The sequence below is a fragment of the Poecilia formosa genome, unplaced genomic scaffold (assembly GCF_000485575.1).
Source record: "Poecilia formosa unplaced genomic scaffold, Poecilia_formosa-5.1.2 Scaffold39, whole genome shotgun sequence".
Lineage (NCBI taxonomy): Eukaryota > Metazoa > Chordata > Actinopteri > Cyprinodontiformes > Poeciliidae > Poecilia > Poecilia formosa.
This window is the reverse complement of record NW_006799978.1, coordinates 1,733,049-1,761,023: the sequence shown is the minus strand read 5'-3', so window position 1 is coordinate 1,761,023 and position 27,975 is coordinate 1,733,049. Positions and strand designations below refer to the sequence as shown.

Here is a 27,975-nt window from a genome sequence, read left to right as displayed (position 1 = left end):
AAATGGCCACCAGCCAAGGTTGGTAGAATTCCATAAAATTATTCTTAAAAATAGCACCACTTCAATCTATGTCACTCAAAAGTCAAAAAAAAAAAAAAAAAAAGAAAACATAGCCCCCTCCGAGAATTTACTAGAGAGTGAAACGGTCTTTGGTAAAAATACTTAATACTAACTGAACATCTCATTTTATATTTTAAAATGCTATCAGACTGACAAAAATATAAAGTTATGTGCAAATTCATCTATTTTAAATTTCTAAAACAAAGAAAATTATTCAAATAAATAACCATTGACAATGAATATTGATTACGGTTTATTCACTGAACAGACTCAACAGGTAGAGAATGACAGAACAACAATGTTTATGTACAAATTAGTCTGATTTTAACATAAACTGTCGGTTTGGAACGTATACATTTTTGGTTAAAATCGCAATGCTCTTTGTTCAGTGAAGTTATTCACAGTAGTAGTGATTTCAGAATAATATTAGTTAGTTAAAAGTAAAAAGCATGGTGAAAAAAGTATACCAACCACCTGCAAAAAAGTTTATATAAATGGAACTATGTAAATATAACTATTTATTCTCCGCTTCCGGCCCCTATCAAGCTGTAATTTTGTAATTCAGCGTTAAATTTTCATAATGCTGATGCATTAAGCATTGTCCAGTAAAAATATTAACAGTGTAAAACTCATTCACACCAGATCGGAAAAGCAAGTAAAAACCTTAGTTTTAGCCTATTCCTTTTTCTTTTTTTAAAGTAAATTATTGATTCATGAAATAGCCTTTTATTTGGCTTCTTTTTTTGTCATGTTGTAAATTTACCAAAGTAAAACTAATCTGAATCCAAATTCATTCAGTGAATTTCAGTGAATTCTGTGAAGTATATACAGATCTACACATGCGCAGTTCCGTATGTGTAGAGTAAACGCAGCAGCGTAGCGTATGACGTTCATACGTTGCGCTGTTATGAGACGTTGTTTGGTAAGGCAGATTCTGCGGTCATTACTTGTTTGCCAGGCTGGGAATTGTGTAAGGTTTGGACCGGGTTCGAATTGAACACAGAATTGCGTTTCTCTGGAAGAGGAGCCGCTGTCTTCTGGTGGCTCAGCGGTAGTGGACAGAGGATGTTTCCAGCCAGCAGATACACTTGTAAAGGTAAGTAAGCTAATTTAGCCGTTGGGCTAACAGGCTGAGATTTAGTTGTATATGATAAAAAAAAAAACAAGAAGCAACTTTAAAAGTTAAGCTAAATGCTTCCTCGACCGTTTTGGATACTTTAATCTATTTTGTCTGGCTTCCTTTAATTTTCTCGTGTTTCCTTAAAAAAAGCTTGGCTTAGCATTCTCATTTTTGCTAGCGCAAAGCTAATGTAGGTGAAAGTTGAATCGGTTATTTAGGTCACAGGAAATAAGGTAAAGATATCTACTGTAGATTATAAATATATATTCAGGTTATATGTGTAAATTAACTTTGCAAAGTTATCAGGAATATTTGCATTTAACTGAAGATGCAAAATTGATGTTTCTACAGATGTTTAACAGCTGCTTGCTAACGACACTTGCTTCTTCTTAGGCAAACGAATTTAGCTCAGATTTAAAAAAAACATTATCACAAAGAAAAAATAAATGTCATAAATCACATTTTCCAAGTATCTTCAGGTAGTTGTTATGGATGTTGATGCTGTGGGCAGGAAGGATCTTTTAGCAGTCAGTCTTACAACTAATCTCAAGAAGCTTCTGACTAAAGACTGTATGCCAGTCTCAAGACTGTTGTGATATGCTAACATGCATGTCACATGTTAGCATGTCAGCAGAGCTGATACTTATCGATCTCATTTGTTTTTTCCAGTTCCCTTTAAATCTCTGTCTAGCTGTGTGGTTAGAAAGCCGGGGAGGGAGAAGTTGAAGTCCTTGCCCAGCATATGGAATAGATGGCTTGAACTTCCTCCTTCCCTGCTAAGGCTCAACCCAAAAATAATATCAACGTTATCAAAGTTTGTAAGAACAACAAATCAGAATAAACACTCCAACATCCTGCCACCTCAGTTAGCTTTATTTGTCCTATGGAGCAGATTTTAGTGTCCCTCAGAGGATCCAGTCAGCCTGGTCTTAGCCAGTTCAAGGTCTCCCATTCCCACCTGTTAGAACTGGTCTGAATCAAATTCAGACCAGACCTGATTTGGAACTTCCTTCCTTTCTTGCAGCGCACAGATGTATCAGGGCATTGGTGACGTTACAGAAAGACCCTTCAGCCCCACAACTGTACTCTAGTATACACAGGAGGACTTGCTCTTCAGCGTCGACGACCCGCATCACCACACACTACACCATTCATCCTCGAGATAAAGATGCAAGATGGGAAGGTGAGATCTTTCATTTTCTATATTCATGATTAAAGCTCCTGTAATATTTTAATTAATCCAAGTCGGGTATCCACCTTTAACCTAAAGGGAGCTCATGTTTTTATACCTTTATTGCTTTAGGTCATGAGATTGTCATTTGGTCTAATTATGAAATCTGATCTGTTTTTCAAGATAAGTGTGGACTTTATTTTTTACAATACACTATAAGGAAGTAAACACAGCAGATACTAAAGGCATTAAATAATGAGTCTAAAATGTGGATAGATAGTTTGAGGTAACACAGTTTGGGTATTACAAACAGCATGTTGTTATGAAACCGACAATGCAATGAGAGAGTTTGACTAATGAGCTAATGGTAAATATCAGCTTCTTTTTCTCAGTGTTCCTCTATAAAATAGCATTAGATCATTTAATAATTTTTGTGTAAATATTGAAATATGTATCCATAAATAAAAAAGTCATAGTTTGGATAAATGCTTGTTAAAGTTGGATGATTGTCGACCATCGACGATAAGCTGAGCCTTTCGCTGGTTTTATTTTTATTTTTTAAAAAGCGTTCTTCTTTGGGGGCTGAGGGAGTACGAGTTAGTTTATTAATTAGTAAAAGTGCTTAAAGATGCAGCTCATAGAAAAAGATCATAAATAATGCTGTTTTTAATGTTGTACACAAACTCCTTCCAGCTGCAAGCAAAGCTTACATTTTTTCCTCAGGGTGTCTATACGTTCATCAGTGATTTATTTTCTCAAACTTATAACAGAAAGGCAGAATGGTAGCAACCTATGTTCAGTAAATTCATTTGTTTAAATAATAACCACAGTGGTGGAGAGGGAAACAAAGATTGGCTTTTTTCTTCTAGTTTAACCAGGTTTACAGGTCGTTCCAGTGTTTATCTGTTTTACATACTCAGCTAAGTATGAAACAACAAATCGGCAAACATGTGCTTCTGTAAAATCAATCTCTGCCACAGTTTATGGTCTTTTTGAGCAACTTTGTGCATTCAAAATAAATAAATAAATGAATGAATGAATAAACTAGAAACTATAATGTGTCCATACGGAATAAGAACAAGAAGAACACGGGAAAACAATCCTTACAAAGCTTTAAGATAAATTCTTTGACTTGAGTTTTATCTGCGGTGCTGAAGACGTTCCAAAGTTGTGTTTGTGACTGGTATGCACATGTATTTTTGGATCATTTGTGACATCAATGGGAGATGTTATTTTTCTTCATGCTTTTTCCACCAAGCCAGTTGATGTTCCTCTTCATGACCTTTGACCTCCTTGCTGAGGTAACAGTCCATTTCTGTCTGCGCCCATTCTTCCGCTGTACACTAAGTTGGAAGCCTCACTCTCCATAAACATAATTTACTTTAAGAAATATTTAGATGCACTGTATTTATCTAGAGCTGTCCCTTTTTGTGTTCAAATATTTTAGTAAAAGTTTGTGCTGGTGAAAAGCCTTTCTAGAGCTTGTTGATGGAAATCTGCCACCAGATAATAACGTAGCATGCACGAAAACTTAAATTCTCATTCATGTTTGACATGTATGAGACGATACGTCAGCACAAGCAACACACCGCTTTGTTTACATCTTTCATCTGGTTTAAAGCCAGAGTAACCCCAAATAGGCAACTATTTATGATTTTATTATTTTGATAATTAGTTCCTCCATTTTGGACCTTTGTGTTCTAAACTGGCAAATTAGTGCGTGCATGTTTACACTGCAAAGTTACTTGCGTGAATATCTCCCATTGACATTTGTTGGACTGATGAATATCAGTTAGAAAAATGTTACATACCGCCCAAGTTGATGCTTACTTCACCTATTCTTTATTGTCTTTTTTTTTTTAGGCAGATACAAACACTACGTAGCTACAGACAAAGAAAATAAAAATAACTCTTTGTCAGCTTGTAATTTGTAACAAATTAATTATAATATACACATAATCAAATAAATATCAACAGTTCAAATTTACATCCCGCTTGTGGAATGAAGCAATCTTAAAATAAAACAAATAAGTCATTCTGTTTTCATAATCGAAGGGCCCCTGGCTGATAGGGAGGCCACAAATAAAGGGAAAAAATATCTATCTAGATTTTTTATTTTTTTTTGCTGTAAAAATTTTGTTTTCTCTCCTACAGCAAAAAGCTAACACCCCCTTGTGTCTTCATGAAAGGGTTTGTTGCTGTTACTAAGCTGCCAGGAAAAATGGTAAAGTCAGGTTTTCAAAAAAGTAAAGAGAAAAAGAAAAAGAAGACAGACAGACAGAAGAAAGGGTGTCAATTTGAAACCTAGTTTTTTTCCGAGAGATCACAGGAAGTAGGGTAAACGTATCTAATGTGTATGATTATCAAGGTTTTAGCTTATTTTGCTTAGCTACACACTACTCAGGGTTTCCCCCAATGCATCGTAAGCCTGGTGGGACACCAGGCTTTATTTGCCCTCCCAACCTTTTCTTCATGCTTTTTCCACCAAGCCAGGTTTGGTTTCCACCAAGCCAGGTTTGGTTTCCACCAAACCTTGTCAAAAGGTTTTTTTTATATATATATACACCAATAGCAGTGATTGCAAAGAAGGGTCTATAGTTAAAGCACTGGGGCCAAGGCCAGGGATGTGCAATAGCATTTAGAATTTATTGCTGAGTGTGCTGTGAGACTGATGTGAGATCATATATTTTTCCAGTCAACTTTTAACATTATTTAGCACAAAAACATGGTGAGCCGCTGGTGGACTTCCCTGACCACCAGGCTTAGCAAGTTTTCTCGGGGAAACCCTGGTATTGTTAGCCTCCATTTCACCAGCATTTAATCAGTGAAGAAATATATTTACAAAGTTATTCATATATTTAACTTGTCCCTGTACCTTTTACCACACTTAACAACAGATGAGTCAGCAGCAGCCCTAGCCCCCCTTACCATCCTATCTCCTCCCTGTCCCAGTGAGAAAGGTGAGCAACACTGTTCAGCGACATGTCAGTTAGCATCATTTCAAGGAGTCTATGGGGATTTCTGTCTCTCTTTGCTCTTTTGACAACAAAACTGAAATATTTATTTCTAACAGAAATTTATCTTTATAAAATGAGTACAGGGACAACAACATTTTATTGTCATGGAGCCCAAAATTGCATACATATTAAACAACTGTCAATATGCGGAGATACTGATTACCAACGATAAGCTCGATCCTCAGCTAGCCTTTCATCGATCAGGTTTTAAATCACCAACATCTCAGTTTTGTTGGTTTTGTCAACAGAATAATGCCATAAAATCTGCATTCGTAAATCTACCATGAAGCCGACGTTAATATTTCCCTCCTTGTCTGAGGCTCCGCTTCCAACCAACACAGCACCTCAGCCTCTACTGAGTTACGTTTGCTTTCACCTGTTATTGGTCATAAATTTGTGGTGGGACTATGTGGAACTCTGGATTACACCTTGGGACTGGTTTCTGCAGCACTTAAACCACTTTTCTTATGTTGAGCTTTGGCCCTTTCTGCTGACTGACACTGTTCAGTGTTCAGTCCTGTTTCTTGTGGACTTCAGTGCAGTCTCACTTAGATGCATTCAGATTCAGTAAAGCAAAGGAAACTGAAGTAAAATAGTAAAGCTGAATAAATTCCTCATAATAAAACTTAAAGAAATGAATGGAACAGTTAATTACTGCACTTTTTTGACATATAAATAAGAATAATTCCATGTGGCCTTATAGTTATTAGTTATTTCTGATTTTGGGATGGTTTACAGTCTGGATTATATCCCAAATCGTGACTGAAATCAGATGGAATTTTTTTAAGTTATTTGTTAATCATCTCAATACTCCAGACATAGTTGTAGTTGTTACAGACCTTCACAAACATGCACATTACCTGTGTTGCTCTTTTTCTCTCGCAGGTATGGAAATGGAGAGGTTTGCGGATGAGGCCGATGTTGTGATTGTCGGCGGCGGCCCTGCTGGTCTCTCTGCAGCCATCCGCCTTAAGCAGCTTGCAAATGAACAAGAGAAGGAACTGCGAGTGTGCTTGGTGGAGAAGGCCCCTCAGCTCGGCGCTCACACGCTGTCGGGAGCCTGTTTGGAGCCCCGCGCCCTCATTGAGCTATTTCCTGACTGGAAGGAACGAGGGGCAAGTATCTCAATATGTGTGGCCCCTATGCTGCCCAAATACCACTAAGAATTTAGGAGTAAGTCACATCAGGTGGAGCTCATTATTGGCCTCTGGAGAACAAGATCAATTAGGAATGAACCTATCAGATCTTGTATTTTGTGGACTCTAATATTGATTTATTTTTAATATATTTTTCTATCCAGCTGTTTAACTAAATGCACAATAAGAGTGAAATCTTCCAGGTAATGGGACAAAATAAAATTAAAATGATCTCAGTTTTTCTGGTTCAGGCAAACTGTGCCAAAGAAAATAAAGGGCACTTCTGGATTGGTTGCTTTGCAAATGCTAGCCAGTAGCGTGTTAATTAGCATTGCTCCTAGAAATATCAGCTTTCCGGTCTCTATTTTCTTTTGTGTATTTAAGATATTCTGTATGAAAAAATCCACAAATATGCAAATATTTCACAAATTATTTAAAGTTAACGTTCCACAGAAAAAAATAATCAAATAGGGGGGCTCCTATATGAGCCTCCTGTTCTTTCATTCTTCATTTACAGTCAAATACTGTAGTTAAATGAGTCACTTAGATATTGTAATTAATTCCTCAGCCAATTAATGTTCATTTTGTCATGCTAATACTGGCAAGCATATTAAACTGTTGATGTATCAGTAAAGTGTAAAATGTATTCAGGAACATATTTAATATTCCCTCAGGCTCCTCTGCACACTCCGGTGACAGAAGATGTGTTCAGCATTTTTACAGAAAAGCACAGGATCCCCGTCCCCATACTGCCAGGTAAAAACCTCCATTAGGCTCCTTGGATGGGAAGTTTATAACTCTCCCTTTGTTGATGACATGACTAATCTGAGTTTTATTCCTGTTTATTTGGGCCAGTCCTAGATTCATGGCTGTTTCTGTGAGTTCTGTATAACACGAAGAGACTCCCTACAATTTCAATGTTTCTGCCTGGACTGCAATTTGTGTGCATCGTCTTGATGCTGTGCATTTACGTTGATGTGGAAAAGATGAAATGTTCTTCAGTGGTGCACCTTATAAATATGTTTGACTTGGTTCATTTGAAGATATTTTCCACATGGTGCCGTAAACACTTTGAGCTGAGAATATGCTTTCTGGATGATTTCTCTGGAATAAACCAATGTATCATCCAACATGACTGCATATGTTCTTGTGATTTATCTGAATGTGTTTAGGACTGCCCATGCAGAACCATGGTAACTACATTGTGAGGCTGGGAAACCTTGTGCGTTGGCTGGGGGAGCAGGCTGAGGAGCTGGGAGTGGAGATTTATCCCGGTTATGCTGCTGCTGAGGTGAGATCTTCAGTTCCTTTGATCAAAGAGGATTTACATATTTTCATCCTGTTACATGTCTTACAACCATTTTATCCATTTTGTTCACATGTTTTGGTTTTTTTCCCCCCCAAATGTAATTTACCTATAAACGTAGAGCGGATTTCATTTGGTTATTTGTAGAATTCTGTTATTCCAGGACATCTCTGCTGGTTTAAAGTTAAAACATCAAACTTATGCACAATTAAGTGTCTTTTCAGAGTTTAATAAATTACAGTATAATAATTCAAAGCTGCTCTTTAAGTTCTATCTTTCTGTCTCAAGAAGGTAGTAAATGAATCCTTTAACAGTAATTTACACTAACTGGCTAGCCCACTGTTTTTACAGTATCCTTGTCATTTTAATAGTTTGCCAAGTATTTTTGTAGTTGCAGTGAGTGAGAAGCTCAAGGTGGGGTCTTCAGACTGCATGACTGCCCATATTGAATTGAAGTAAAGTTGCTGTTTGCTTTACTTCATTTTTCTTTCCATTCTGGGCTTTTAAGCTCTCGTAAAGCTTAATTTCATGTGTTTCGGATAATCTTGTTAAGTGCTGCATTTTATTCACCCTCACCTTAAAGGAAATTGGAAAGTATAACAAGTCAGGACCCTTCAACGCTTTTCTTAAGTAGAACAATTTGTATTATGCCAGTGGACAATGGAAAATGTCAATAACAATGATAAAATAATGTTTTAATGTTCCATAAGGCAGAACACCAGCTGTAGAGACTTGACTTATTTTATGCCTGTAAATTCAACATATTTACAATCTTTAAACACAACAAAAAATTGATTTTATACATCAGCTAATTGCTAGTTAAGTCTATGTTTTTCTTTGTAGACTTGTAATCAATAATATCCCAAAATGCTCCAGAGAAGTTTTATTTAAAAACAAATCTCTACAAATTCTATATAAATTATTAGTTGAAGCAAAAGAAAACAGCATAAGTTGTATCATACAGATTGAAAACACTCAACAATAAAATGTCAGCCTGGTTGTTGTAAAGTATTCTTTGTTCTGATGAAACTAAGATCAGGAAGATGAAAGTGTAGCGAAGGCTTGAAACGGTAGACGCCGCCATGGAGGCAGTGATACCACGGGTCAGGACGGCTTCCAGATGGCGCCCAATCGCTGCTGGTATTTGATCATCTGACAGAAGCAGGCAGATGAATTCTGGAAGGACGCCCTGTCAGAGCCAGCCAGATTCAGCACGACGCTCCGGCATTCAGATGGACACTGATTCAACGCATACTGCGAAAGCAGCCCAGGAGACGTGGAAGGGAACGAGGTGGGATGATCTGCTGACGGGGTCACTCGTTTGATCTCAAGCTGGCAGAGCAGCATTTCACTGCTGCAGGAACACGGTAGAGGAAGAGCCATGGAAACCTGCCTGAAGAAAATCCAACAAACCCTGAAAAATATAAAAAAAATAAAATCTGCTATGACTTTGTTTAATAAGCCCACAAAATATTCTGCTCTGCAAATTAAATATTTAACATTCTTTCCTTATTGTGTACTTTAAAGTCAACTCTTATTATATCTTATTATTATATTTTATTTATTATTTTCAGAAATGCCTCCTTGTGTATAATCCCAGCTCTATAAAGACAGTCTTAATCCTTTGTGGCTATTTCTGCATTTTACTTTCAGGTTTTATTTCATGAGGATGGAAGTGTTAAAGGGATCGCCACTAATGATGTGGGGATTGCCAAGGATGGCTCACCTAAGGTAATGACCCATCTAGAAAGCTCATTTTATTTTAGAGTCTCTTTGTTGTGCAATAACAGCACTGGAGGATTTGATTCGTCAGGATAGCTGACTTTAAAGTTGAGACCTTAAGAATGTACTTTTGACTTCTGTCCCTCATGATTGATTAAATATGTGTTGTGAGAACAAGGTTACATGGGGGAAGCAAAAAGCTTTGAGTCACCGCATTTCTTTAAATCAGAGGTCCAACGAGGCAACTGTCCGGTCAGTTGCTGTGATTCTGAACTCTTTCTTTAAATATTTACGATCCTTTTTCCACATTTTTAGGTTCAGCTTTTATCCTTTGACCCTTTTCAGCAGGATATGTTTTATTTACATGTTAGAATAGTTAACCTTTTTACAATAAATCACTTACTTGCAGGAGATAAAATAGTGTCTTGAGTTTTAGGATGTTTTTTATGCTAATGGCTAATCAGTTTCAAAGCGGAAACCTTTTATGTTTCTCCAGTGTAAACCGTTTTAAAGCAGTTCATGTAAATGTTACCAAAATATAAGTCGGTGGCAGTTCAGCTAAATTCAGGTCATAACTTCTGATTTAATCCGAGTTTAATTTATTTCTAAGAAAAGGAAGAAAAAGAATATTAAAATCATATTTTGGTATTAAGAAGTTAATCTGAGATTTTATAGCCCGTTCCTAGGAACAAATGCTTCTCGTTGTTGATCAGGTGCACAAAATTTTTATGGTTGTTTAAAAATTGTGAGTAATTTTCCAGATGCTTCATTGTGTTTGAAACAACTTTATGTTGATATTTAATACCCGTTTCAGGATACTTTTGAGCGAGGAATGGAGCTCCATGCTAAGGTCACCGTGTTTGGAGAGGGCTGCCATGGCCATTTAGCAAAGCAGCTTTATAAGCAATTCAACCTGAGGGAGAACTGTGAACCCCAGACCTACGCTATCGGCCTGAAGGAGGTAATTAGCAGACTGATTTAAAAAATAAATAAAAAATGATCACTGAGGTTGCTGTTCCATTTTCTCCAACCGGTTTAAGTAAATTATTCTGTTTGAAAGATTAAATATGAACTGCATAGTGTAAAGACGATGTGCTTTTTTTCAGCTGTGGATGATTGATGAGAAGAAGTGGAAACCAGGCAGAACAGAGCATTCTGTCGGGTGGCCTCTGGACAGACACACATACGGAGGATCCTTCCTGTATCACCTGAATGAAGGAGAGCCTCTAGTTGCCTTGGGCTTTGTGGTGAGTGCTATCACATCTTGTGTGTATGACAATTGAACCTTATTGTAGTAATAAATAAAAAAATCTCAGGATAATCAGATGCATCCATTTCTCATGGGCACAGTATTCCAATACTGCCTGCAGGTAATGTTGCAAATGTTTATTTGCTTTGCAGAATGAATCTGCTGCATATTTCTTTATAACCAAAGCATCAAGTTATAAAGTTATATTAAGCCTACCTTTTGTTAAAAAACACTTTGTAAGATTAATATTCAGGGTTCTTACAGCTTAAAGAAAGATCAATTTAAGACTTTTTTTAATGCAACTTGAAATAAAGTTTAAGACTTAACTTCACAATAGACACAAATAGGGGGGGAAACAACTCCAGTTACCACCAATTTGACCCAAATGTTTTAACACATGTATGACGTTTTGGTTCAGTGTAAAAGTGTCAAATTTGGAAATAAAGAAAACTTGGAAACACACAAATGGCAGATGATTATTAATTCCAAATGACGACTCTACAGTATTCATAGGTTTTTGTTTTTTTTTCTTTTTGAGGGGTTTTTTTGGCTCTAGTTAAGTATCTTAAAATAACATGCTTGCAAAACCAGAAATGACTGCCGACTGTTGGCAGCTTGATGTTCAGGCTTTGTTTCACACTTCCCACGTGTGGCTGCACTGCCTTGATTTCCGTTGTGCCGTCTTTTAAATAATTCTTGCACAAAATGCGATGCATGGCTGGTACTGGTCTCAGCTATGCAGAAATATCTTGGTTAGACAGACAATTTTTGTTTGTTTATTTTTTTCCCCCCATGGGGTCCAAATGCGACATGAACGGCGTGCATCAGCTCTGAGAGTCCCGGCTGCGACAGGTTCGCTTTAATCAGTTCTGCTATTGGGATCACGTGATGTTACATCGAGAGCCATTTGGTAAATTACTAATAACTTATGTTAAATGGTACCAATTATTTTAATATGAGATGAATTACTATCATAAAACCATATTTACGAGTAACAATTTTAAGACGTATTGGTACAAATTAAGGCCTTTTTGGATTAATGAATTCAGTGCCTATTAAGACTTTTTAAAGATTTGTGCGAACCCTGAAGATTGCTTTTTCAGATATTTCAAATTCATAAAATGATGGATTGTCAGAGGTTTATGAATTCAGGTTTATGGCTGCTCTTCTACTAATTATGCCCTTTTTTTATTCCAGGTTGGTTTAGATTATTCCAATCCGTATTTAAGCCCCTTCAGGGAGTTTCAGCGCTGGAAGCATCACCCCTTCATAGCTGCCACGCTGGAGGGAGGCCAGAGGATTGCTTACGGAGCCAGAGCCTTAAATGAAGGAGGATTTCAGGTATGTTGCTTTAATTGGTGAGGAAAGCTACTTCTGGTTGCCCTTAACAAGGTGATTGTTATTTTAAATCGAACTTCTCCCGACTTCACAGACTGATCTGGTGTAAATGTCAGAGCCTGGGTCCTGCTGAGACTTTGGGGGTGGATGTAGTTGTACTGACATGATTAAGGGAGAAAAGTTTCCCCTTTGGGGGTTTGTTAACTTTAGTGCTTCTGTGTTTGATTAAAACCATCTGCAAAATGGCAAAGTCAAATTTTGCAAGAACACAGAATCGTTGCTGCAAGTTTGTAACAAAAATAAACAGACCCTGTATAAATTTCCTCTGTTGTACTGAGCCTAGTTTTTAATCAAACTAGGCTTTAAATGTGTTCAACCTTTAATTTATTAGTCCTGATTTTCAGACTTATTACTATTTTTTCTTGCTAATGAGGAGCCTTAGCAGGTTTTTGGTGTTGGTGTAATTATGGTGTTGGTGTTGTAATCAACAACTCCAACAGCTGATTAAAACTCTTGTTTTCTGGCTGTTTCTTCCTTAGTGCATCCCAAAGCTGACGTTTCCTGGAGGTTTGCTGATTGGCTGCAGCCCGGGGTTCATGAATGTCCCAAAGATAAAAGGAACCCACACGGCCATGAAGAGCGGCATCCTGGCTGCTGAAGCCATTTTCCCTAAAGTCACTGCAGAGAACCTGGACTCAGAGACTGCAGGTCTAGTTTGTTTCTGTTCACTGTGACTTACAGTGGCTTCTCTGCTTCTGCCATTTGCAGAAATGTAATTCAAAAAGAAAACTCATTGACATTTCATCCTGAGCAAGCATTTCTCTGATTTTTTTTTTCTTTTATTATTGTGGTTTGCAGTTAATAAAACTCCAAAATTAAATATTTGGGAAAATTCGAATATTACATATCTTAAAAATATTTGATTTACACAGTTTGCTAATTTGAGATTTATTTTCTTTAATAAATGTACAGCTGTAGTAGTTTTGCACTAAATCATATCTTAGTTTTGCCAATAAACCACTGGGTTTTCTTGGTCATATGACCTTTTCACTTAAAGACAGAATATTTTATTCTGTCTTTAGGTGTACATACAGTAGCTACAAATATTTCTTCAGAGCAGAACGTTTTGAAAAGTCATGAAGGTTGACTTTTACAAAGTTTGTAAAAATTAGAAAAGTGTAAAATGACAGCAGCGGTCAAACTGGAACTAAACGTCTGAAACTGCAGGTGCATCAATCACAGAACTGAAATATCAATAAAAAACGTCTGGCCAAAGACTTTGAAAAACAACGGCTAGCTTTGAGGTCCAACATGCTTTGAGAGTGAAGCATTGTCAACTTGAAAAATACTCAAGTGTGGCACAGAATATTTCACAGTAAAATTGGTAGCATAATTACTTTTCTGGTCTGCATTTGATACATGACAAAATATGGATCAAAGTTAAAGGTGTTGAGAGAGTTCCTGGTTGGAACTGCATCAGGAACTCCTTCTGTTGAGGTCAGAGTTCAGTATGGCTGCTCTGCATGTAGAGGTTACTTATTAGCACTTCATTAACCTATTTGCAAACAGTACTGTTCAGTGTCTACTGGTGATTATGTTCCATTAGTGTTTAAAATCCATTTTTGGCCTGAGTTGCTACCAGCTGTCACTGAATAACCAAACACACTGGTTTCTATCTGGCAAATACAAAATGTTCAGCAAGTTGTAATTTAATTTCCAGTTCAGAATTTTAGCTTGATTCTAACAGAATCAAGCTAAAATTACTTATTACATATTATTACATATTATGAAAAGGTTGTCTAGTTGGTTGTTTTATTTGTTTTACATTTTCCTTCAAATCTGTCATTCCTTAATGTCACAAAAACAGAGAGTCTACAATTCACTCTTCATTTTAAAACCTTTTATGTATCTTAGGGCTTCATATACCTGAGTACAGTGACAACTTGGAGAATTCCTCTGTGTGGAAAGAGCTGCACGCTGTCAGGAACATCAGGCCGTCCTTCCACAACTACTTTGGCCTTTATGGTGGGATGGTGTACACCGGCATTTTCTACTGGATTCTACGAGGAAAAGAGCCTTGGACACTCAAACACAGAGGTGAGGAGGACCGCTTTATGTGGGTTTAACTTCAGACTTTATCCAATTGATTACTGATGAAAACTATGAATATTTGATAACAGCAAATCTAACGTTTGCTCAACTGTATAAGGTGAAATGGGCAAAGATATAAAAGCCATAAAAGAGAAACAGTTGAAATGTGTTTTCTCTTTTCTGAAACTAAAATGCAAAAACCAACACAAAGTCAATAAATAATACAGACATTCCTTAATGAGTGAAATGTTTTGAGTGCTTTCTTTTTCTAGGGCTGCATAATTTCATAAAAGTGTTTAACTGTGACACTATTGCTGAAATATTTAATATCGAAAAAATCACCTCTCATTTTCAGGACACTTCCTGAACAGCTTTGTGGTCTCTGTAGTAATACACCAGATGTGAGTCCATCTGATTGGACGGAGATGCTTTAAATATTTATAGGGTGATCAGATAGTTCTGTAAATTTACTTTCTATCAGTCATACTTTTGCAATCATAGTATTGCACACACCAATATGACCAAGATTATTGCAGTTCATTGAGTGTGTCATAACCAAGCATTTAGAAAGTTGGGCAGAAAAGAACCAATTGGAGAACTGCATTCCTGAGAGGATTGTAAAGCCAGACGTAAAGCAATGAAGACAATGTTAAAAGTGTTTTACCTGAGATAAAGATTAGAAAATACCAGATTGTTGCTTTATGCTTGCTGTTCAGATGAAAGTAAATTTCATTAGGAAATAAAGATTCCATATTCTGGAAGGACAAAATGCAATTTATTGACGTTTCCACAGCATGACGATGAGAGAAGTTGGTGTATCTGCTGATGTTGGTCCTCCTTGTTTTCTCATTAGTCAGCAGAACGGCTTTTTATTAAAGAGTCAAAAAAATAAAGAGGACTTTGGTTTGAAAAAAAAAAAAGAGAAAATAAAGAATTTGGGGGTCATCAGTTGTTTTCTATTTTATTGGCTGAATTTTTTCCATTTTTAACTTGTAGTTAAGGGCCGGACAAAATAATTTCAAAGTCCACAAATGGCCCCTGGGTCACACTTTGGACTACTCTGGTCTAGAGGGTTGGACCAGGGTTAACTAGAGGTTAATATCGAGTCCTTTTCAGTAGCTCCAAAAACCTTTTATTTATTAATCTTGTTCACTTTGAGGCACCGGTAGATGAATTGCACTAGCTGCAGACATCACCACTGATCTGTCTCGACTCGGAACGGTCGTCTGGACGGTTCTATTGTTTGAGTCGTCCTCTGAGGACAATGCCTCCTAACCCACCGTGCTCTTTCTGCGGCAGGCCTGGATGCAAACCAGCTGAAACCAGCTAAAGATTGTAAGCCCATTGAATATCCGAAGCCCGACGGCAAAATCAGCTTCGACCTGCTGTCCTCGGTGGCCTTGAGCGGCACCAACCACGAGGGCGACCAGCCTCCACACCTGACCCTAAAGGACGACCGCATCCCCGTCGAAAAGAACCTGGCTATTTACGACGGACCTGAGCAGCGCTTCTGCCCGGCAGGTAACCTCACAGCCTTTCAGCAGAGCATGAGCACATCGAGTCTGTCCAGGTTCACAGAAGGCTTTCTCTTGTTTTAAAGTAACATATCTGTAAAGACAATCATCTCTGATAATTAATCTAGAAGGGAAAACACTCTTTTAGTCTGTATCTTCAAGACAAAAGGCTAGTGTTGAATGTGTTGAGACATGGAGCTTTCTCTAGAACTTCATAATTTAAACTCCAAAGAAAAACCTGTTAACAAGCAACACTCTTCTAACAAAACAACATTTCTGCCTGGGGTCTGTTTTCCTCCAGATAATAAGAATTTATTGATGAAAATAGTCCAGCATCTTGGGTGTTGCATGGGGCAAACAGGGCTGCTGTTGGTGTGGAAGAGAGGCAGACGGTTAAATTATTGGCTGTTTATCTCATTTTGAATGCAACTAAACTCATTTTCTCAAAGACTGGCTCTGGTGGAAATGGCTGGAAAGTGAAGCTTCATTATGTGACGCTCTGGGAAACTCGCTGCTGCTGTTTTTACGCTTGTTGGTTTCCTTCAAATGCAACAAACAAAAGCACAGTGTGTTGGATCATGCAGGACGGCAATTAATCAAATGACTGTTCACTTGACTTTGAATCATTTTTGGTTTTGTTTTTTATGGTTGCAGCTTCAATGTTTGTGTTAAAATAAATTTTAATGTTTTTAGTCTATGTTCTTTCTTCATTATTATCACAGTTCAATTATATTTAAGCATTTTGAAGTGATTCGAACTTTTTATCATCTACTGCTTCGTCCTCACTTTTTTTCTACACAAACTCGCCAACTGCAGCTAAATATCTTCCACACAGCGTCTGTTTATTAATGCAATTAAATGTCAGATTAACCTTCAGTTATTCTGCAATCTGTGGCTCATTGTTTTGCTCAGTTTGGAAAACGGAGAGTTTTGGCAAGGTGTGCCTATATCAGAGGTCTGCAACAGGTTTAACTTCGGATAAAATAGATAACGCTTTTAAGTATGGATTTGCGTGCTGTGGAAGAAACTGTGTACATGCTTTATTTTAAAACTTAAAAATAGAAATAAAATGGTTCTTTAAAAATTTGTATAAACTTTCAATAGTAGATATATATATTTTTTTAATACTTGTGGCTCTAAATGACTTTGTTTAGCTGAACGGGGTACAAATGTTTCTTTGGATTTTAAAGGTTGCAGAATTATGGTTTATATTAAACTGCTAAAGCAGTAGCAAGGTTAGTACTAAACAGGTTTTAATAAAAGATTCTACTAAATTAAGTAGGATATTAATTAATTAAATGTTTTAGCTGAACTTATTTTAGATGCTCAAACATTTTATGGAAACTTTACCTTTAAGCTTTACAGATCCATGTTATTGCCACACTTTAAAGTCCATTTATAAAGCAGTCCAGCCGGATACATGGAGCTAAATACAAGGCGATACGAGGAATGAGTCTACATGGATCAGTGATATATTTTAAGAAAAATGCTTAGAAAACTGAAATAATTAAATAAGACGGTGAGATCAAACTTAAATTGTTTTTGTAAGTTGATGTAAAGATAAGTCCACAATATCAATTGTAGACTTATGAATTAAATCAAAATCGTATCACGACGGACTTTGTGAAATCGAGCAACATTGGTGTCATCATCCAAGCAAATCGGTCTAATATTATGTTGTGATAAATCCAGTGATTTGCATCCTAGAAAGTCCTGATTAAGGAGGATTCAATACAAAGACGTTCCTTTCAGGCATCACATGAAACCTGATTGAATTACATTTAAGTTGTCTTTTTAAAATTTTCTTTGATCCATCCATCCTCTAGGTGTGTATGAGTACGTTCCCGTGGAAACCGGAGATGGGATGAGATTACAGATCAACGCTCAGAACTGTGTCCACTGTAAGACCTGCGACATCAAGGATCCCAGCCAGAACATCAACTGGGTGGTACCGGAGGGCGGCGGCGGACCCGCCTACAACGGAATGTGAACTTATATCTTCAACAAAACTTTTTTTTTCACATTAAGGAATCCGGAGTGGTCAGTATGTGCCCGAGTATGAACCGTTAGCCGTGTAACTGTGTGAGGGTACAACTTTAAATTATAAAGTGTGTTTATGAATCTTGAAGGTCCAACTGCTGGGTTCTGCATGAGCTCTGTGGGCATTTTAATCCTTTTAAAGAGAAAATACTTGATCAACAGAAACATTTTCTGTCAGTTTTGTAAAAATTAGGCTGTAAATTAATGTCTGTTGGCATTTTTAACAGAAACTAACACTGTATAATGTCACAGAAAATAAAGAAAACTTGAGTTATCCCTTGTTTTATTGACCAGTAAAAACATAAATAAAGCAAACCGGTGTATTGTATCAAAATCTCAACAATGAAATGATACAAGATACGTAACTTTATGTAGAATAAGACACGACAAAGCTGTGTTGCTCAGTTAGTCAGCTGTCACCTGAACATGCTTCAGACCAAAGCTTGAGGTAATCACAGTGAAGTGTTACAGTAGAATGAGAATACTGTTACAGTCTCTGAATAACTTCAGTTTTTACTGAGATGACTGCAAAAATGAACAAAAGACAACTTGTTGCAGCACAAAGTTTGTCTTCAGGCAAACATCTTGGCATAGATTTTCTTTTCCTTCTCCTTCTCCTCTTGGATTTTAAGTTGAACTTTTTTCATCTCATTGATGATGGCTGTCAAAAAAATTGAAAAGGTTTCATTATTGATTTTACATGAAAAGGTGACATTTTGATAATATTTAACTATTTTTAGTTCTACTGTACTGGCATCACTCATCTCTTTTTTGTTAATGTTGACTAATAGGCAGTTATTAGCCGATGAAACGTTTTTTATTAGACTTTAAGTTTTCCAAGCTGAATTTAGGCTTATAGGGGTGACATGAAAAATATAAACTATTGTAAAAAAAAAACATACCTTTATCTTCTGGAGCAATTCCCTGAGCTTTCTTTAGATCACCCTAAAACAAAAGCAAATAAAATAGTCTTAGAACAACTTAGCAGTACAAAGGATATCACTTTCATTTGCTAAATGGCTGCTTTAAAAAATGAGTATAGCTCAATATTCTATACATGTAAAAGCAGCAGCTGTTTTGATAACTCTTTCTCTTGTTCTCTCAAGATGAAGAGCATGTATATATACATATATATGCATATAAATGCATGTATATGTATATGCATTTACATATACATGCAAATGCAATGAGATCCCATTCAAGTTTAACTTAAAAGAAAAACTGATCAAATATGTTGATCAGAAAGCGAAGGTAAAGGAATAGAAGTGTGTAAAATTTTCATTCACATGTCCATGTTAAAAACACCTGTTTCCTGGTCATTTAGTCCTAATCATGAAGCAAGAAGAACTTTACTAGTACATCCAGAACCATTTAACCCTGTTCTGAAATAAAACACTAAAGTATGAGAAGCATTCAGACATTCCTCTGGACTGACCCATTTTCATCAGGACGGCTATACAGTCTGTACATCATTAAATCAAGGTCACCTTTTTAACGCCTGTTTCACATAATGAATTACCTCATGGACTGCTATTCTTTTGAGCGCACACCTTTTAATTAATTACACCAGAACCAGCAGCATGCACTGTTGGCTCTGTTAGTTTTTGATTACTCTACTACACCTTCTTGTAAATTTGGCATTTAGAAATAATTTCTATTAAAAACAACGATCCAGGTTATTATGATGGACTGCTGCTATTACTTTAGACACAACCGTGTATAAAAAACCAAAACACCCCCAGCTTTATGAGCTGCCAGTTTTGTCACATCCACCACCAGCAGCTGCTTTGATAACTCTCTTTCTCTTGTTCTCTCAAGATGAAGAAAAGCTTTGAACAGCTTACCAAGGCTTTGTTGTATTCCTTCAACCCCTGCCAGGCCTGGGCCCTCCGGAAAAGTGCCTTTGTATTTTCTTGGTTTAGTTCAAGAGCCTGAAACAGAAATTTTATCTTTACTCAATCCTGTTTTGATTAATGCCTTTAAAGCTGCAGCTATGATGCTCTAACTGCTCTTAAATAAATTGGTTTCCATTTAAAATAACTGGAAATACAACATTTTAACCCTGACTGTTGATCTGATGCAGTAAAGCAGCTATAAGAGCAGAGCTGCTGGTGTCACCTCATCGCAGCTCTCCAGAGCCTCCTGCCAGAGCTGCAGCTTCAGATTACAGGCGGCCATGTTGAGGAAGCAGCTGACTGCTGTGGGCTCCAGCTTCCTGTGTTCCTCTTCATCCTCTACCAGGTTGCCACTCATGTCCAGGTACCTGCATAAACACACAGCAGGCCATAAAGGTTCAGGTACAGGTGGGCCAGGTAATTAGCCCTTTTTGTGGCTAATTTCATTTTTTCCCAGTTTTGAATTGCTGATACAGATTTCTCTCAGTCATAAGAAAAGACAGAAGGACACTGAAATGTGTCAAAGCAGTTGCTGTAAAACGGTTTTTATTCCTATTTTTAAGTATAAATATTAAATACTTTTACTTTTGACTCGATGTGGAGGCTAAGTGGTAGAGTTCACAGATTAAACTGTATTTACCATCTCATATGTAATTAATGAGGTTGGCAACAAAAATAAGAGGTGTGTGTACTTCAGAAAAACTACAGTACTGTGACACTATTTGTATCCTTACAGGCTTTTTTAGCACTTAACTATTTCAGATCAAACTGCTTTTAATCAATTCATATAAAAATAAAATTTAACTATAAATGTTTCTTTAATACAATTTTGCTGAGGTGGAAAATGATTCTCCTTTGCCATCCAACCAGTGTGAAAAAGTTAGTACTCCAGTTAGTCAATGGTGCATAGAATCATCCAGGAGGTCAGAAAAGATGTCAGAAGAACATCTGAAGCTCTGCAGGTATCACGATTTGTCAATCAGGTCAGCTGGGCTCAACCAACTGACCTGGTTAAATAAAGGCAGGCGGTCAGAAAACATCCTGATCAAATGGTCAAACCACCTCAATTACGGACATTGTTTTTTCATGGTGGAGGTTGTGCTGAAAGAGTCGAGTTATAAACAAAAGAAGAAAGGTCAGACTCTGAGGTTCCTAAAACACACAACCTTCTCTCCATAACTTCTACTATATGACCTGCCCTTGAGGTTCTGTCCATGAACACAACACACATCCTGGAAGATTCCAACTCGCACCAATAAAATGAGTTCAACTTTTTGCTCTTGTTTCATTCCTTCAGGGGCAGAAAGCCCCTAATAGCATCTCCAACACCACAGTAGACTCTAATGGCTGCCAGCTTCTCCAAATCCATCAAGTCTGTGACAGAGATTGAAAACACAGGAGGATAAAATAGAACGACTGCATTCAGCCTTCCATTATCTAGCTTAAGTCTCAACTTCTTGTAGCTGAATGAAAAAAATGGATTTCATTTTAAATAGCTTCTTAAATCTCTGATTCCTCTGAACTTTTTACTGAACACCCAAGAAAATAGATTCTTCACTTAACCACAACTTTCACAACAAAAAGCACCATCATGATTTGGCACTAGTTGGTATGGTGCATTCACTGACTGGAAAATTTTTTTTATTTTTCCATTTCTGACAGGCTGGTTTGGTAGTAAGCTGAAAACCGGATTTTTCCTGCTCATTTTTGTCAGGGAACCTTTAATTCTGTATTTTTTATTGCTCTCAACTCCATAAGTGTCTTGCATTCTGATTTATTCTTTTTCTAGACTTTTGGTCATGTTTTAAGTCGAGGTAATACAGCAAGTCTTCAGTCAGAGGCCCCTTCAGATTTGTTGCAACTGACTGCTACCTGATATTCTTCCTGTTCCCAGCATCACCGTCCACAGCGACACTTTGAAGGTACTTGGATGTTACGAGTTATGACAACATTTAATTTCCCTTGGGGATAAATATGGTATTATTGAACTGAATCAAATCGCCTTTGGGACAACAACTTATTTCAAATACTGTATGAAATATCCGTTTGATTTATGCAGATGACCTTAATATTTTTAATTTGATAGCTGCTTTATTGAAGCGCTGCTTGGATTCGTGCGTCTCTCCCAGGACGGCTGTGACTGAAAGGGAACCACAGCTGCAGAGACACGGAGTCTTACCTGAGGGCTTTCTTATATTTTTTCACTGCAGCTGTCCAGTCCTGGTTCTTAAACATCACGTTCCCGATGTTCTTCACGTCTTCGGCAGTTGACACAACTTTGTCAAGCTGAAAGATTAAAATGAAAACATGACATGTTCCCCGTGTGGAAATCTTGTCTTGGTGTGTTTTTGTTTTTTACTCTGTTGAGGTGTGATTAGAGGAAACCAATAGCCGGCTCACTCTGCTGTCAGACTGCTTATTTTACGCTGAGACCGACTGTTAGACGTGCTTCTGCCGGCTAATTAATTTTCTGCTAACTAGTAAACAACTCCATTTAACTGCAACTGCATCACTCTGATCTACAGAAACCCAAGGAGTGCCATTGGTGGAGAAAAAAAATCCAGATTTCCCTAAATTTAAATTTTCATAAACAGAAAATGTATTTAATGGATAAAATTGATTTGACACCCAGCTCCAACTTCCAGCAGGTCATAACAACAACAGGTGCTTTGCTTATCACTAATTATGCTAGTCATGAAAGGGTTTAAACATTTTGTAACTGCTTTAGTAATTTAGTAATTTGTGCTAAGCTTTATTGAATTGAGATTTTAAAATAAATTCAGCCATTAATAATATTTTATTTCACTGAGCTGCACATGAAGTTGATTAAGGTTTGAGAAAGACTAGCTGAGTCACTTTGTTTAAATAAGTTTTCAGTGACGTGTTTATGAGTAAATGTTGCAACAATTTTTCCAGTTTCCAGGATAAGGGTGTCCTTAAAGCTCAGAATGAAATTTGTTTCCGTTCTCTGGGCTGACTCTGCAAAGGGCAGCAAAGAAGCACATTTCCAAACATGGCCTTCCAGTCCTGGCGGAGCGCTCTGATGCTATCTGCCAGGATGAACCCGTGCCCTTGAAGATCAAAGACGTCGCTGGTACTTACATCTTTAAAGTCGATGTCGGAGTCCTCAGGGAAGTCTGGGTGAGCGTCTCCGGTTCCGTCATCTGGAGTGGCGCCCCAGCTGTCCCCGTCCTTATGTTCACCACAGTCCGCTACGATGCAAGGCTGACGGGGGGGGGGGAAGGCAGATTACAGGACATTTTACGCAGAACGATTTTATTTGATGCTCAAATATTTCTAACAGAATTAATGCAAAGACGGTCTATAAATATATAATGTCGGCTAACAGTGTAATACTCGCTCAGGGAACAGAGACTATGAATTAAATCTGTTTGATAACCAGACTTATTCAAAGAGAGGTCAGAAATCAACTATTAAATATGTAAATGAAATTAAAGCCCTACAAGGCTTATGGTTAAAAACTGCAACCACATACAGACATTATGTATGTTACAACAAAGGCTTCTCTTTAAATCTATTCTTCTCTGATATGTAAGAAACAGGGAAGTGTGGGCATAATTAATATGTTGAATACCAGCTTAAAGATTATTTTCAAAAAGTACTTTTAATCTGACAAACAAGCCCTCAGTTATATTAAATCTGAATAAACTTTTTCTGTTTTAGGTCACTTGGGGTTATTAAAATGATTTCTATTTGCTATAATTACAATATTTTTCTTTCTTTAAATTCAAAACTTTAGATACAAATGCCTGCTAAGCCAACACCACCATTCAAGAGTGTTGCACAGTGATGTAAAGCAGTGACGAATATAATATTAATAGTCTGAGCCACTGTACTTCAAATCTTTAGTACACCCAAATATTAAACATCATCATTTTGCTGAAACTGGTTAGATTCTGTTTTGAAGCGCTCTTTGGCCTTTTTATGCAGGTAAATCAGGCTAATGGCTTTCTGCTGACTGTACCTTTATAGGCGTGTCCTCTGTGGTTTCCACGGACTCTAGCATTTTTACAACTCCTATCCCTTTTAACACCTGTCCAAAGACCACATGCTTTCCATCCAGGTGGGGTGTGGGAACCGTCGTGATGAAGAACTGTGAGCCGTTGGTGTTGGCCCCAGCATTGGCCATGCTTAGCAGTCCCACTTTGTCATGCTGCAAGAAGAGGAGAAACGCCTTCAGTAGCATCCATGAACCAGAACAAAGGCAGGTATAGACAATTGCCTTACATTGTATGTTTTTGAGCTAAATTAGTTTTTGAGAGCAAATGTAGAAGTTGAACACATTGCAGACCTTGTAGTGGAAGTTTTCATCCTCAAACTTCTCCCCATAAATGCTCTCGCCCCCCGTGCCGTTGTGGTTAGAGAAGTCACCTCCCTGGATCATAAACTTCTTGATGACTGTCAAATAAAAGAAAATAGATAAAGCACAGTAAAAGCCTCAGAACATTTAATATTTTAAAAACTGTATTTTGAACACTTAACAAAATTATTGTAAGGCAAGGTAATATTATTTATGTGGCAAATGTTGAGCAATAAGGCAGTTCAAAGTAACAATTTGTAATAAAAATGATTGTCCCTTTCTAACTAGAGCAGTGGTGCCTGAGGTCAGTCCTCAAGGGCCAGTGTTCTATCTATGCTACCCATGAATCCGTCCTACCTTGTGGTAATGTGCAAGCCCACAACGATGCTACATCACATACTGCTTACTCAGCAGATTTCTTTTCAATACATCCTACCTGTGGAAGTTTCATTTCATCTTTTTGATTTTGTGGAATATTAAGGTAGGCTTTATTTAATTTATTTTATTTATACCTGACTTTAAAACAGTGTCCCTATACTTTAAAATATTGTGGTTTAATAACACTTTTTTTAAACCGTGCTAAATAGAACATGTTGCTAATGATATTATTTGAGATTGAAGCTGTGTCTACGGTGTAATATTGGTGTATATAAGCATATCCTATCATTTCAGGTGCACAGTGACCTGCGCAGTTCAGTGGACACGTTATGGCTGTGCTGCATATAAAGTCTGTCATACAACATATTAATGAGCAAAAAAGAGTTGTGGTGATCTGTATTTGTAGATGTCTGTGTTTAATTTAATTTCAATAAAAACCTGTTTCCCCTGTCTGATAGTCTTATTTACAAACATCTCTGTATTGAAAATATTTTTTTAAAAAGGATAATAAAAGGACTGGTGCATACATCTATAGCTTTTCATTTTAAACAGGTAGGATATTCAGATAAAGGAAGTGATATTGTGGTTTTGTCATGTATATAAATTGTTCCAATGCTATGCTAAGTATAACTCTAAGCTTCCACTTCAGTCCCATCACTCAAATAATGTTATCCAATGTATTTAACCTTAACACAACCTGCTATAGTTTACGGTTTGTAGACAAACTGTCTTGTTTCTGCTGCCTTTACCAGTTGAAATCCAGCATCTATGCAAAATGCATCAATTCAAGTATAAAATGAAACTATAAATGTATTGCAATTTTGATATTAGCATTTGATGTACAATTTGTCAAGAAATCCAATAAAATGTAATTAATGCTTCAATTACAGCACATTTTCACCTGTTTTTATATGAAGCATTTACCAATATTTAACTGTTGTTTTTTTTTTTTCAACTATGGCTAAGAACAGTTTTTCCTGTAACTATTGAAAAAAAAAAACAAAGGACTCTGTACTTTCCTTAAAAGGTTATCACAACTAAAACTTGAGATTTTTAAATAAAACTGAAACCAGTAGTACTTCAATCCTGCACCAGAAGGCATAAAACATGTAAAGGATTGTAATATGGCCACATATTTAAGAGAAAAGTGCCGACTTTAAGAGCTAGATGTCATTATGTGTCTCTGTATGAATGAATATTGACAATAACTGGATAAATAAATTTACTTTCAAAGAGTTAAACCTCTAGCGGTCAACAAACCAGATCGGCTTGTCACTGTTTACAGTTTGAAGTCCACCATCCAACATCTATGTTAAAACTGAGCTACATAAGCATAACTTTCATTACACACCCTCCACAGGTACAATGTGTCGCTTCACTGGAAGCCCCCTTCAGCCGTTCACCCACCATACATAGGTTCTAACTTCAAGGTATCCTCCTGATTCATTCAACTCAAATGTGAGATCAAATGAAAGGATGAGGGCCACTTACTTCTGTGGAACGGACATCCTTTGAAGTGCAGCGGTTTCCCCGTCGATTTCCCGATTCCTTTCTCTCCGGTGCAGAGTGCCCGGAAGTTTTCAGCAGTCTTAGGGGTGACGTCGGCAAACAGCTCCAGAACAATGCGGCCGGCTGAGGACAGAAAAGCAAGAGAAACAGCTTCAGAAAGAGGACAGTTTGGGTAAAACTTTGATAAATCGCAAGTAGTTGTAAACAAGTCAGCTAAATAGTTAAATCTTAGAACTGAGTTTAAGAAATCTTTGTTTTGAATAGTTCATGGATTTGCTCCATCATATGCATAATTATATAAGCTGTACAGTGAAATATATCCAGGTAAACTCTGTTTTAGGCTATGCAGTGACTGAAAAGGACTAGAGGTAATAAATTGGATTAAAAAGCAGTAAAGCAAGGAAAAGTGCTGGGACAGTTCAACACTAATATATGAAAAATAAGCAGATTTAAGCAAACATTAGAAGGATTACTGATGTTTGCTACCTTAGGAGAAAGATGATGGTTGAGGTATTCAGATCATTAAATGCATGTTAAGCTGCTAACATTGTTTGAGTGGTAACTGCATTTTGTATGTAATGTTGATGAATAAATGTGTGTGGACATGTACAGATCTGCAACTAAATGTTCATGTAAATGTATTGACTCATATTTTGTGTCAAAAAAAGCAAACTCCTGTTTAGACAAATGGATGAACTAATCTGGGACAACTTTGAAAAAGAAACTTGAGGTTTTTACCTCTCCTTTTGGAAAGGACTGTCAAGTGAAACAGTGTCTATGTTTCAGTTTATGTTTCTTATTATTATTACAAGCCTTTATAAATTAACATTTATTTTCCTTGACGTGTTCTAAACGAAAAAACGCAATCTTAATCTGTTCCAGTACTTTTTCAGACTCGTGAAAAGTAATGGTGAGAAAAAGGGAAGATGATGATGGACAAACAGATGAGTGGATGGACATATGGACGGAAGAACAAGCAGATGGGCTGAAAATGAACAGATGGAAGGGAGAACAATGTTCAACCAAATGGATAATGATGGACAGCTGGATGAAAGAATAGATGGATGGACAATAGATGGGCAGACATTGGACAAATGGGTAGAAAAATGGACTGATGAATGGTAGAAACTTATAGTGAATAATTTGCTGTGATTAATGTATAGAGTGAAGGTAAGATAGATGAATGGATGTCTTACAGAGAAGTCTTTTTTTTTTTCCATACTCCATTTTTTTCCCAATTTAATCCTGACCTGAAAGACGTGTAAAAAAATCCCTGCTTTTTCAGATTGCTAAAGAACACCGTGAATTCCAATTTTAACTTCAAATTTAACTCAAACATGATCATAAAACCGTAATAAGGAAAATAAAAAGTATAAACATTATAATGACCTGATATACTCCCAGATCTGAATAATTAATCATAACTACTCAATACAACATTTTTAAACTGAACTACACTGATTTACCACCATTCTTTAGAGAGCATATTATTTTAAATACAATTTAAAAAATACGTGTGGCTTTACAACGCTAGACTTTAACAGTGAAATGTTATCATCAATCTAACATGTTTATTTTATCAGCTTTATTTCGTTTTGACTCCTTAGAAACTGAAAAAGCTTCTAGAAGCCACTGGGGCGGATGTAGCTAATAGGCTAACAGTTCAATTAGCCACAGAACGTGCTGCTACATGAGTTCATTTAAAATAAAAAAACGGACCTTTTTCCCCGTCGATGTCAACGTCGAAAAAAACGCGAGGATTCTCGGGGTTGGATGGCTTTTCCGACGGCACTGCGTGAGACATTTTAAGGAATAATTGTTGCGAATTGTAGGTAGGTGAGACCGTCGCACTGTAGCCGTTGACGTTATGAATGAAAGGCATACGTAACTTCCAACTCGACGCTTCAAAATAAAAGCCAACTCCGCTAACTGACACATTTTTGACGATAAACTCGAAAGATCATCTGGGTTCTTTCATAATTTAGCAGGAATCATACCCCTAATCCTTACTGTGTTGGTTGTCAATTACAGGACAACGGAGAAACACAGGACAGAAATTAAACACACTCATTCATGACCAGGGAAAACCAGCAGCTAACCAGCTAACA

General features: G+C 37.1%; 2 protein-coding genes across 3 annotated transcripts; one reads left to right on the top strand and one right to left on the bottom strand.

Annotated features, from left to right (window-relative positions):
- Positions 1 to 950: 950 nt before the first annotated feature.
- Positions 951 to 18,038, top strand: etfdh (electron transfer flavoprotein dehydrogenase). 2 transcript variants are annotated; one of them, XM_007551030.2, is made up of 14 exons: positions 951 to 1,156; positions 2,205 to 2,363; positions 5,249 to 5,311; positions 6,254 to 6,483; positions 7,179 to 7,260; positions 7,677 to 7,795; positions 9,464 to 9,541; positions 10,347 to 10,493; positions 10,639 to 10,779; positions 11,979 to 12,122; positions 12,659 to 12,827; positions 14,034 to 14,216; positions 15,510 to 15,731; positions 17,551 to 18,038. In XM_007551030.2, exons 1-14 carry the CDS (start codon positions 1,126 to 1,128, stop codon positions 17,712 to 17,714), a joined length of 1,932 nt encoding a protein of 643 aa, XP_007551092.1. In that variant the 5' UTR covers positions 951 to 1,125; the 3' UTR covers positions 17,715 to 18,038. The 2 variants fall into 2 exon arrangements, with proteins under 2 accessions (XP_007551092.1, XP_007551093.1); XM_007551031.2 differs by lacking the exon at positions 5,249 to 5,311.
- Positions 18,031 to 27,754, bottom strand: ppid (peptidylprolyl isomerase D). The gene is made up of 10 exons (XM_007551032.2): positions 27,587 to 27,754; positions 25,850 to 25,990; positions 23,972 to 24,078; positions 23,645 to 23,833; positions 22,762 to 22,884; positions 21,839 to 21,945; positions 19,883 to 20,027; positions 19,609 to 19,695; positions 18,667 to 18,709; positions 18,031 to 18,425 (listed from the first exon to the last, which is right to left on the bottom strand). The coding sequence occupies exons 1-10, from the start codon at positions 27,747 to 27,749 to the stop codon at positions 18,337 to 18,339; spliced, it is 1,194 nt and encodes a 397-aa protein (XP_007551094.1). The 5' UTR covers positions 27,750 to 27,754; the 3' UTR covers positions 18,031 to 18,336.
- Positions 27,755 to 27,975: the final 221 nt, after the last annotated feature.

Excerpts from the sequence above, each read along its gene's own strand:
- etfdh (XM_007551030.2), top strand. The coding sequence starts at position 1,126 with ATGTTTCCAGCCAGCAGATACACTTGTAAAG. Across the intron at positions 10,780-11,978 it reads TAGTTGCCTTGGGCTTTGTG|GTTGGTTTAGATTATTCCAA; the intron begins GTGAGTGCTATC and ends TTTTTATTCCAG. Across the intron at positions 12,123-12,658 it reads TAAATGAAGGAGGATTTCAG|TGCATCCCAAAGCTGACGTT; the intron begins GTATGTTGCTTT and ends TTTCTTCCTTAG.
- ppid (XM_007551032.2), bottom strand. The coding sequence starts at position 27,749 with ATGCCTTTCATTCATAACGTCAACGGCTACAGTGCGACGGTCTCACCT. Across the intron at positions 25,991-27,586 it reads TGACATCGACGGGGAAAAAG|CCGGCCGCATTGTTCTGGAG; the intron begins GTCCGTTTTTTT and ends TTCTGTCCTCAG. Across the intron at positions 18,426-18,666 it reads AATTGCTCCAGAAGATAAAG|CCATCATCAATGAGATGAAA; the intron begins GTATGTTTTTTT and ends TTTTTTTGACAG.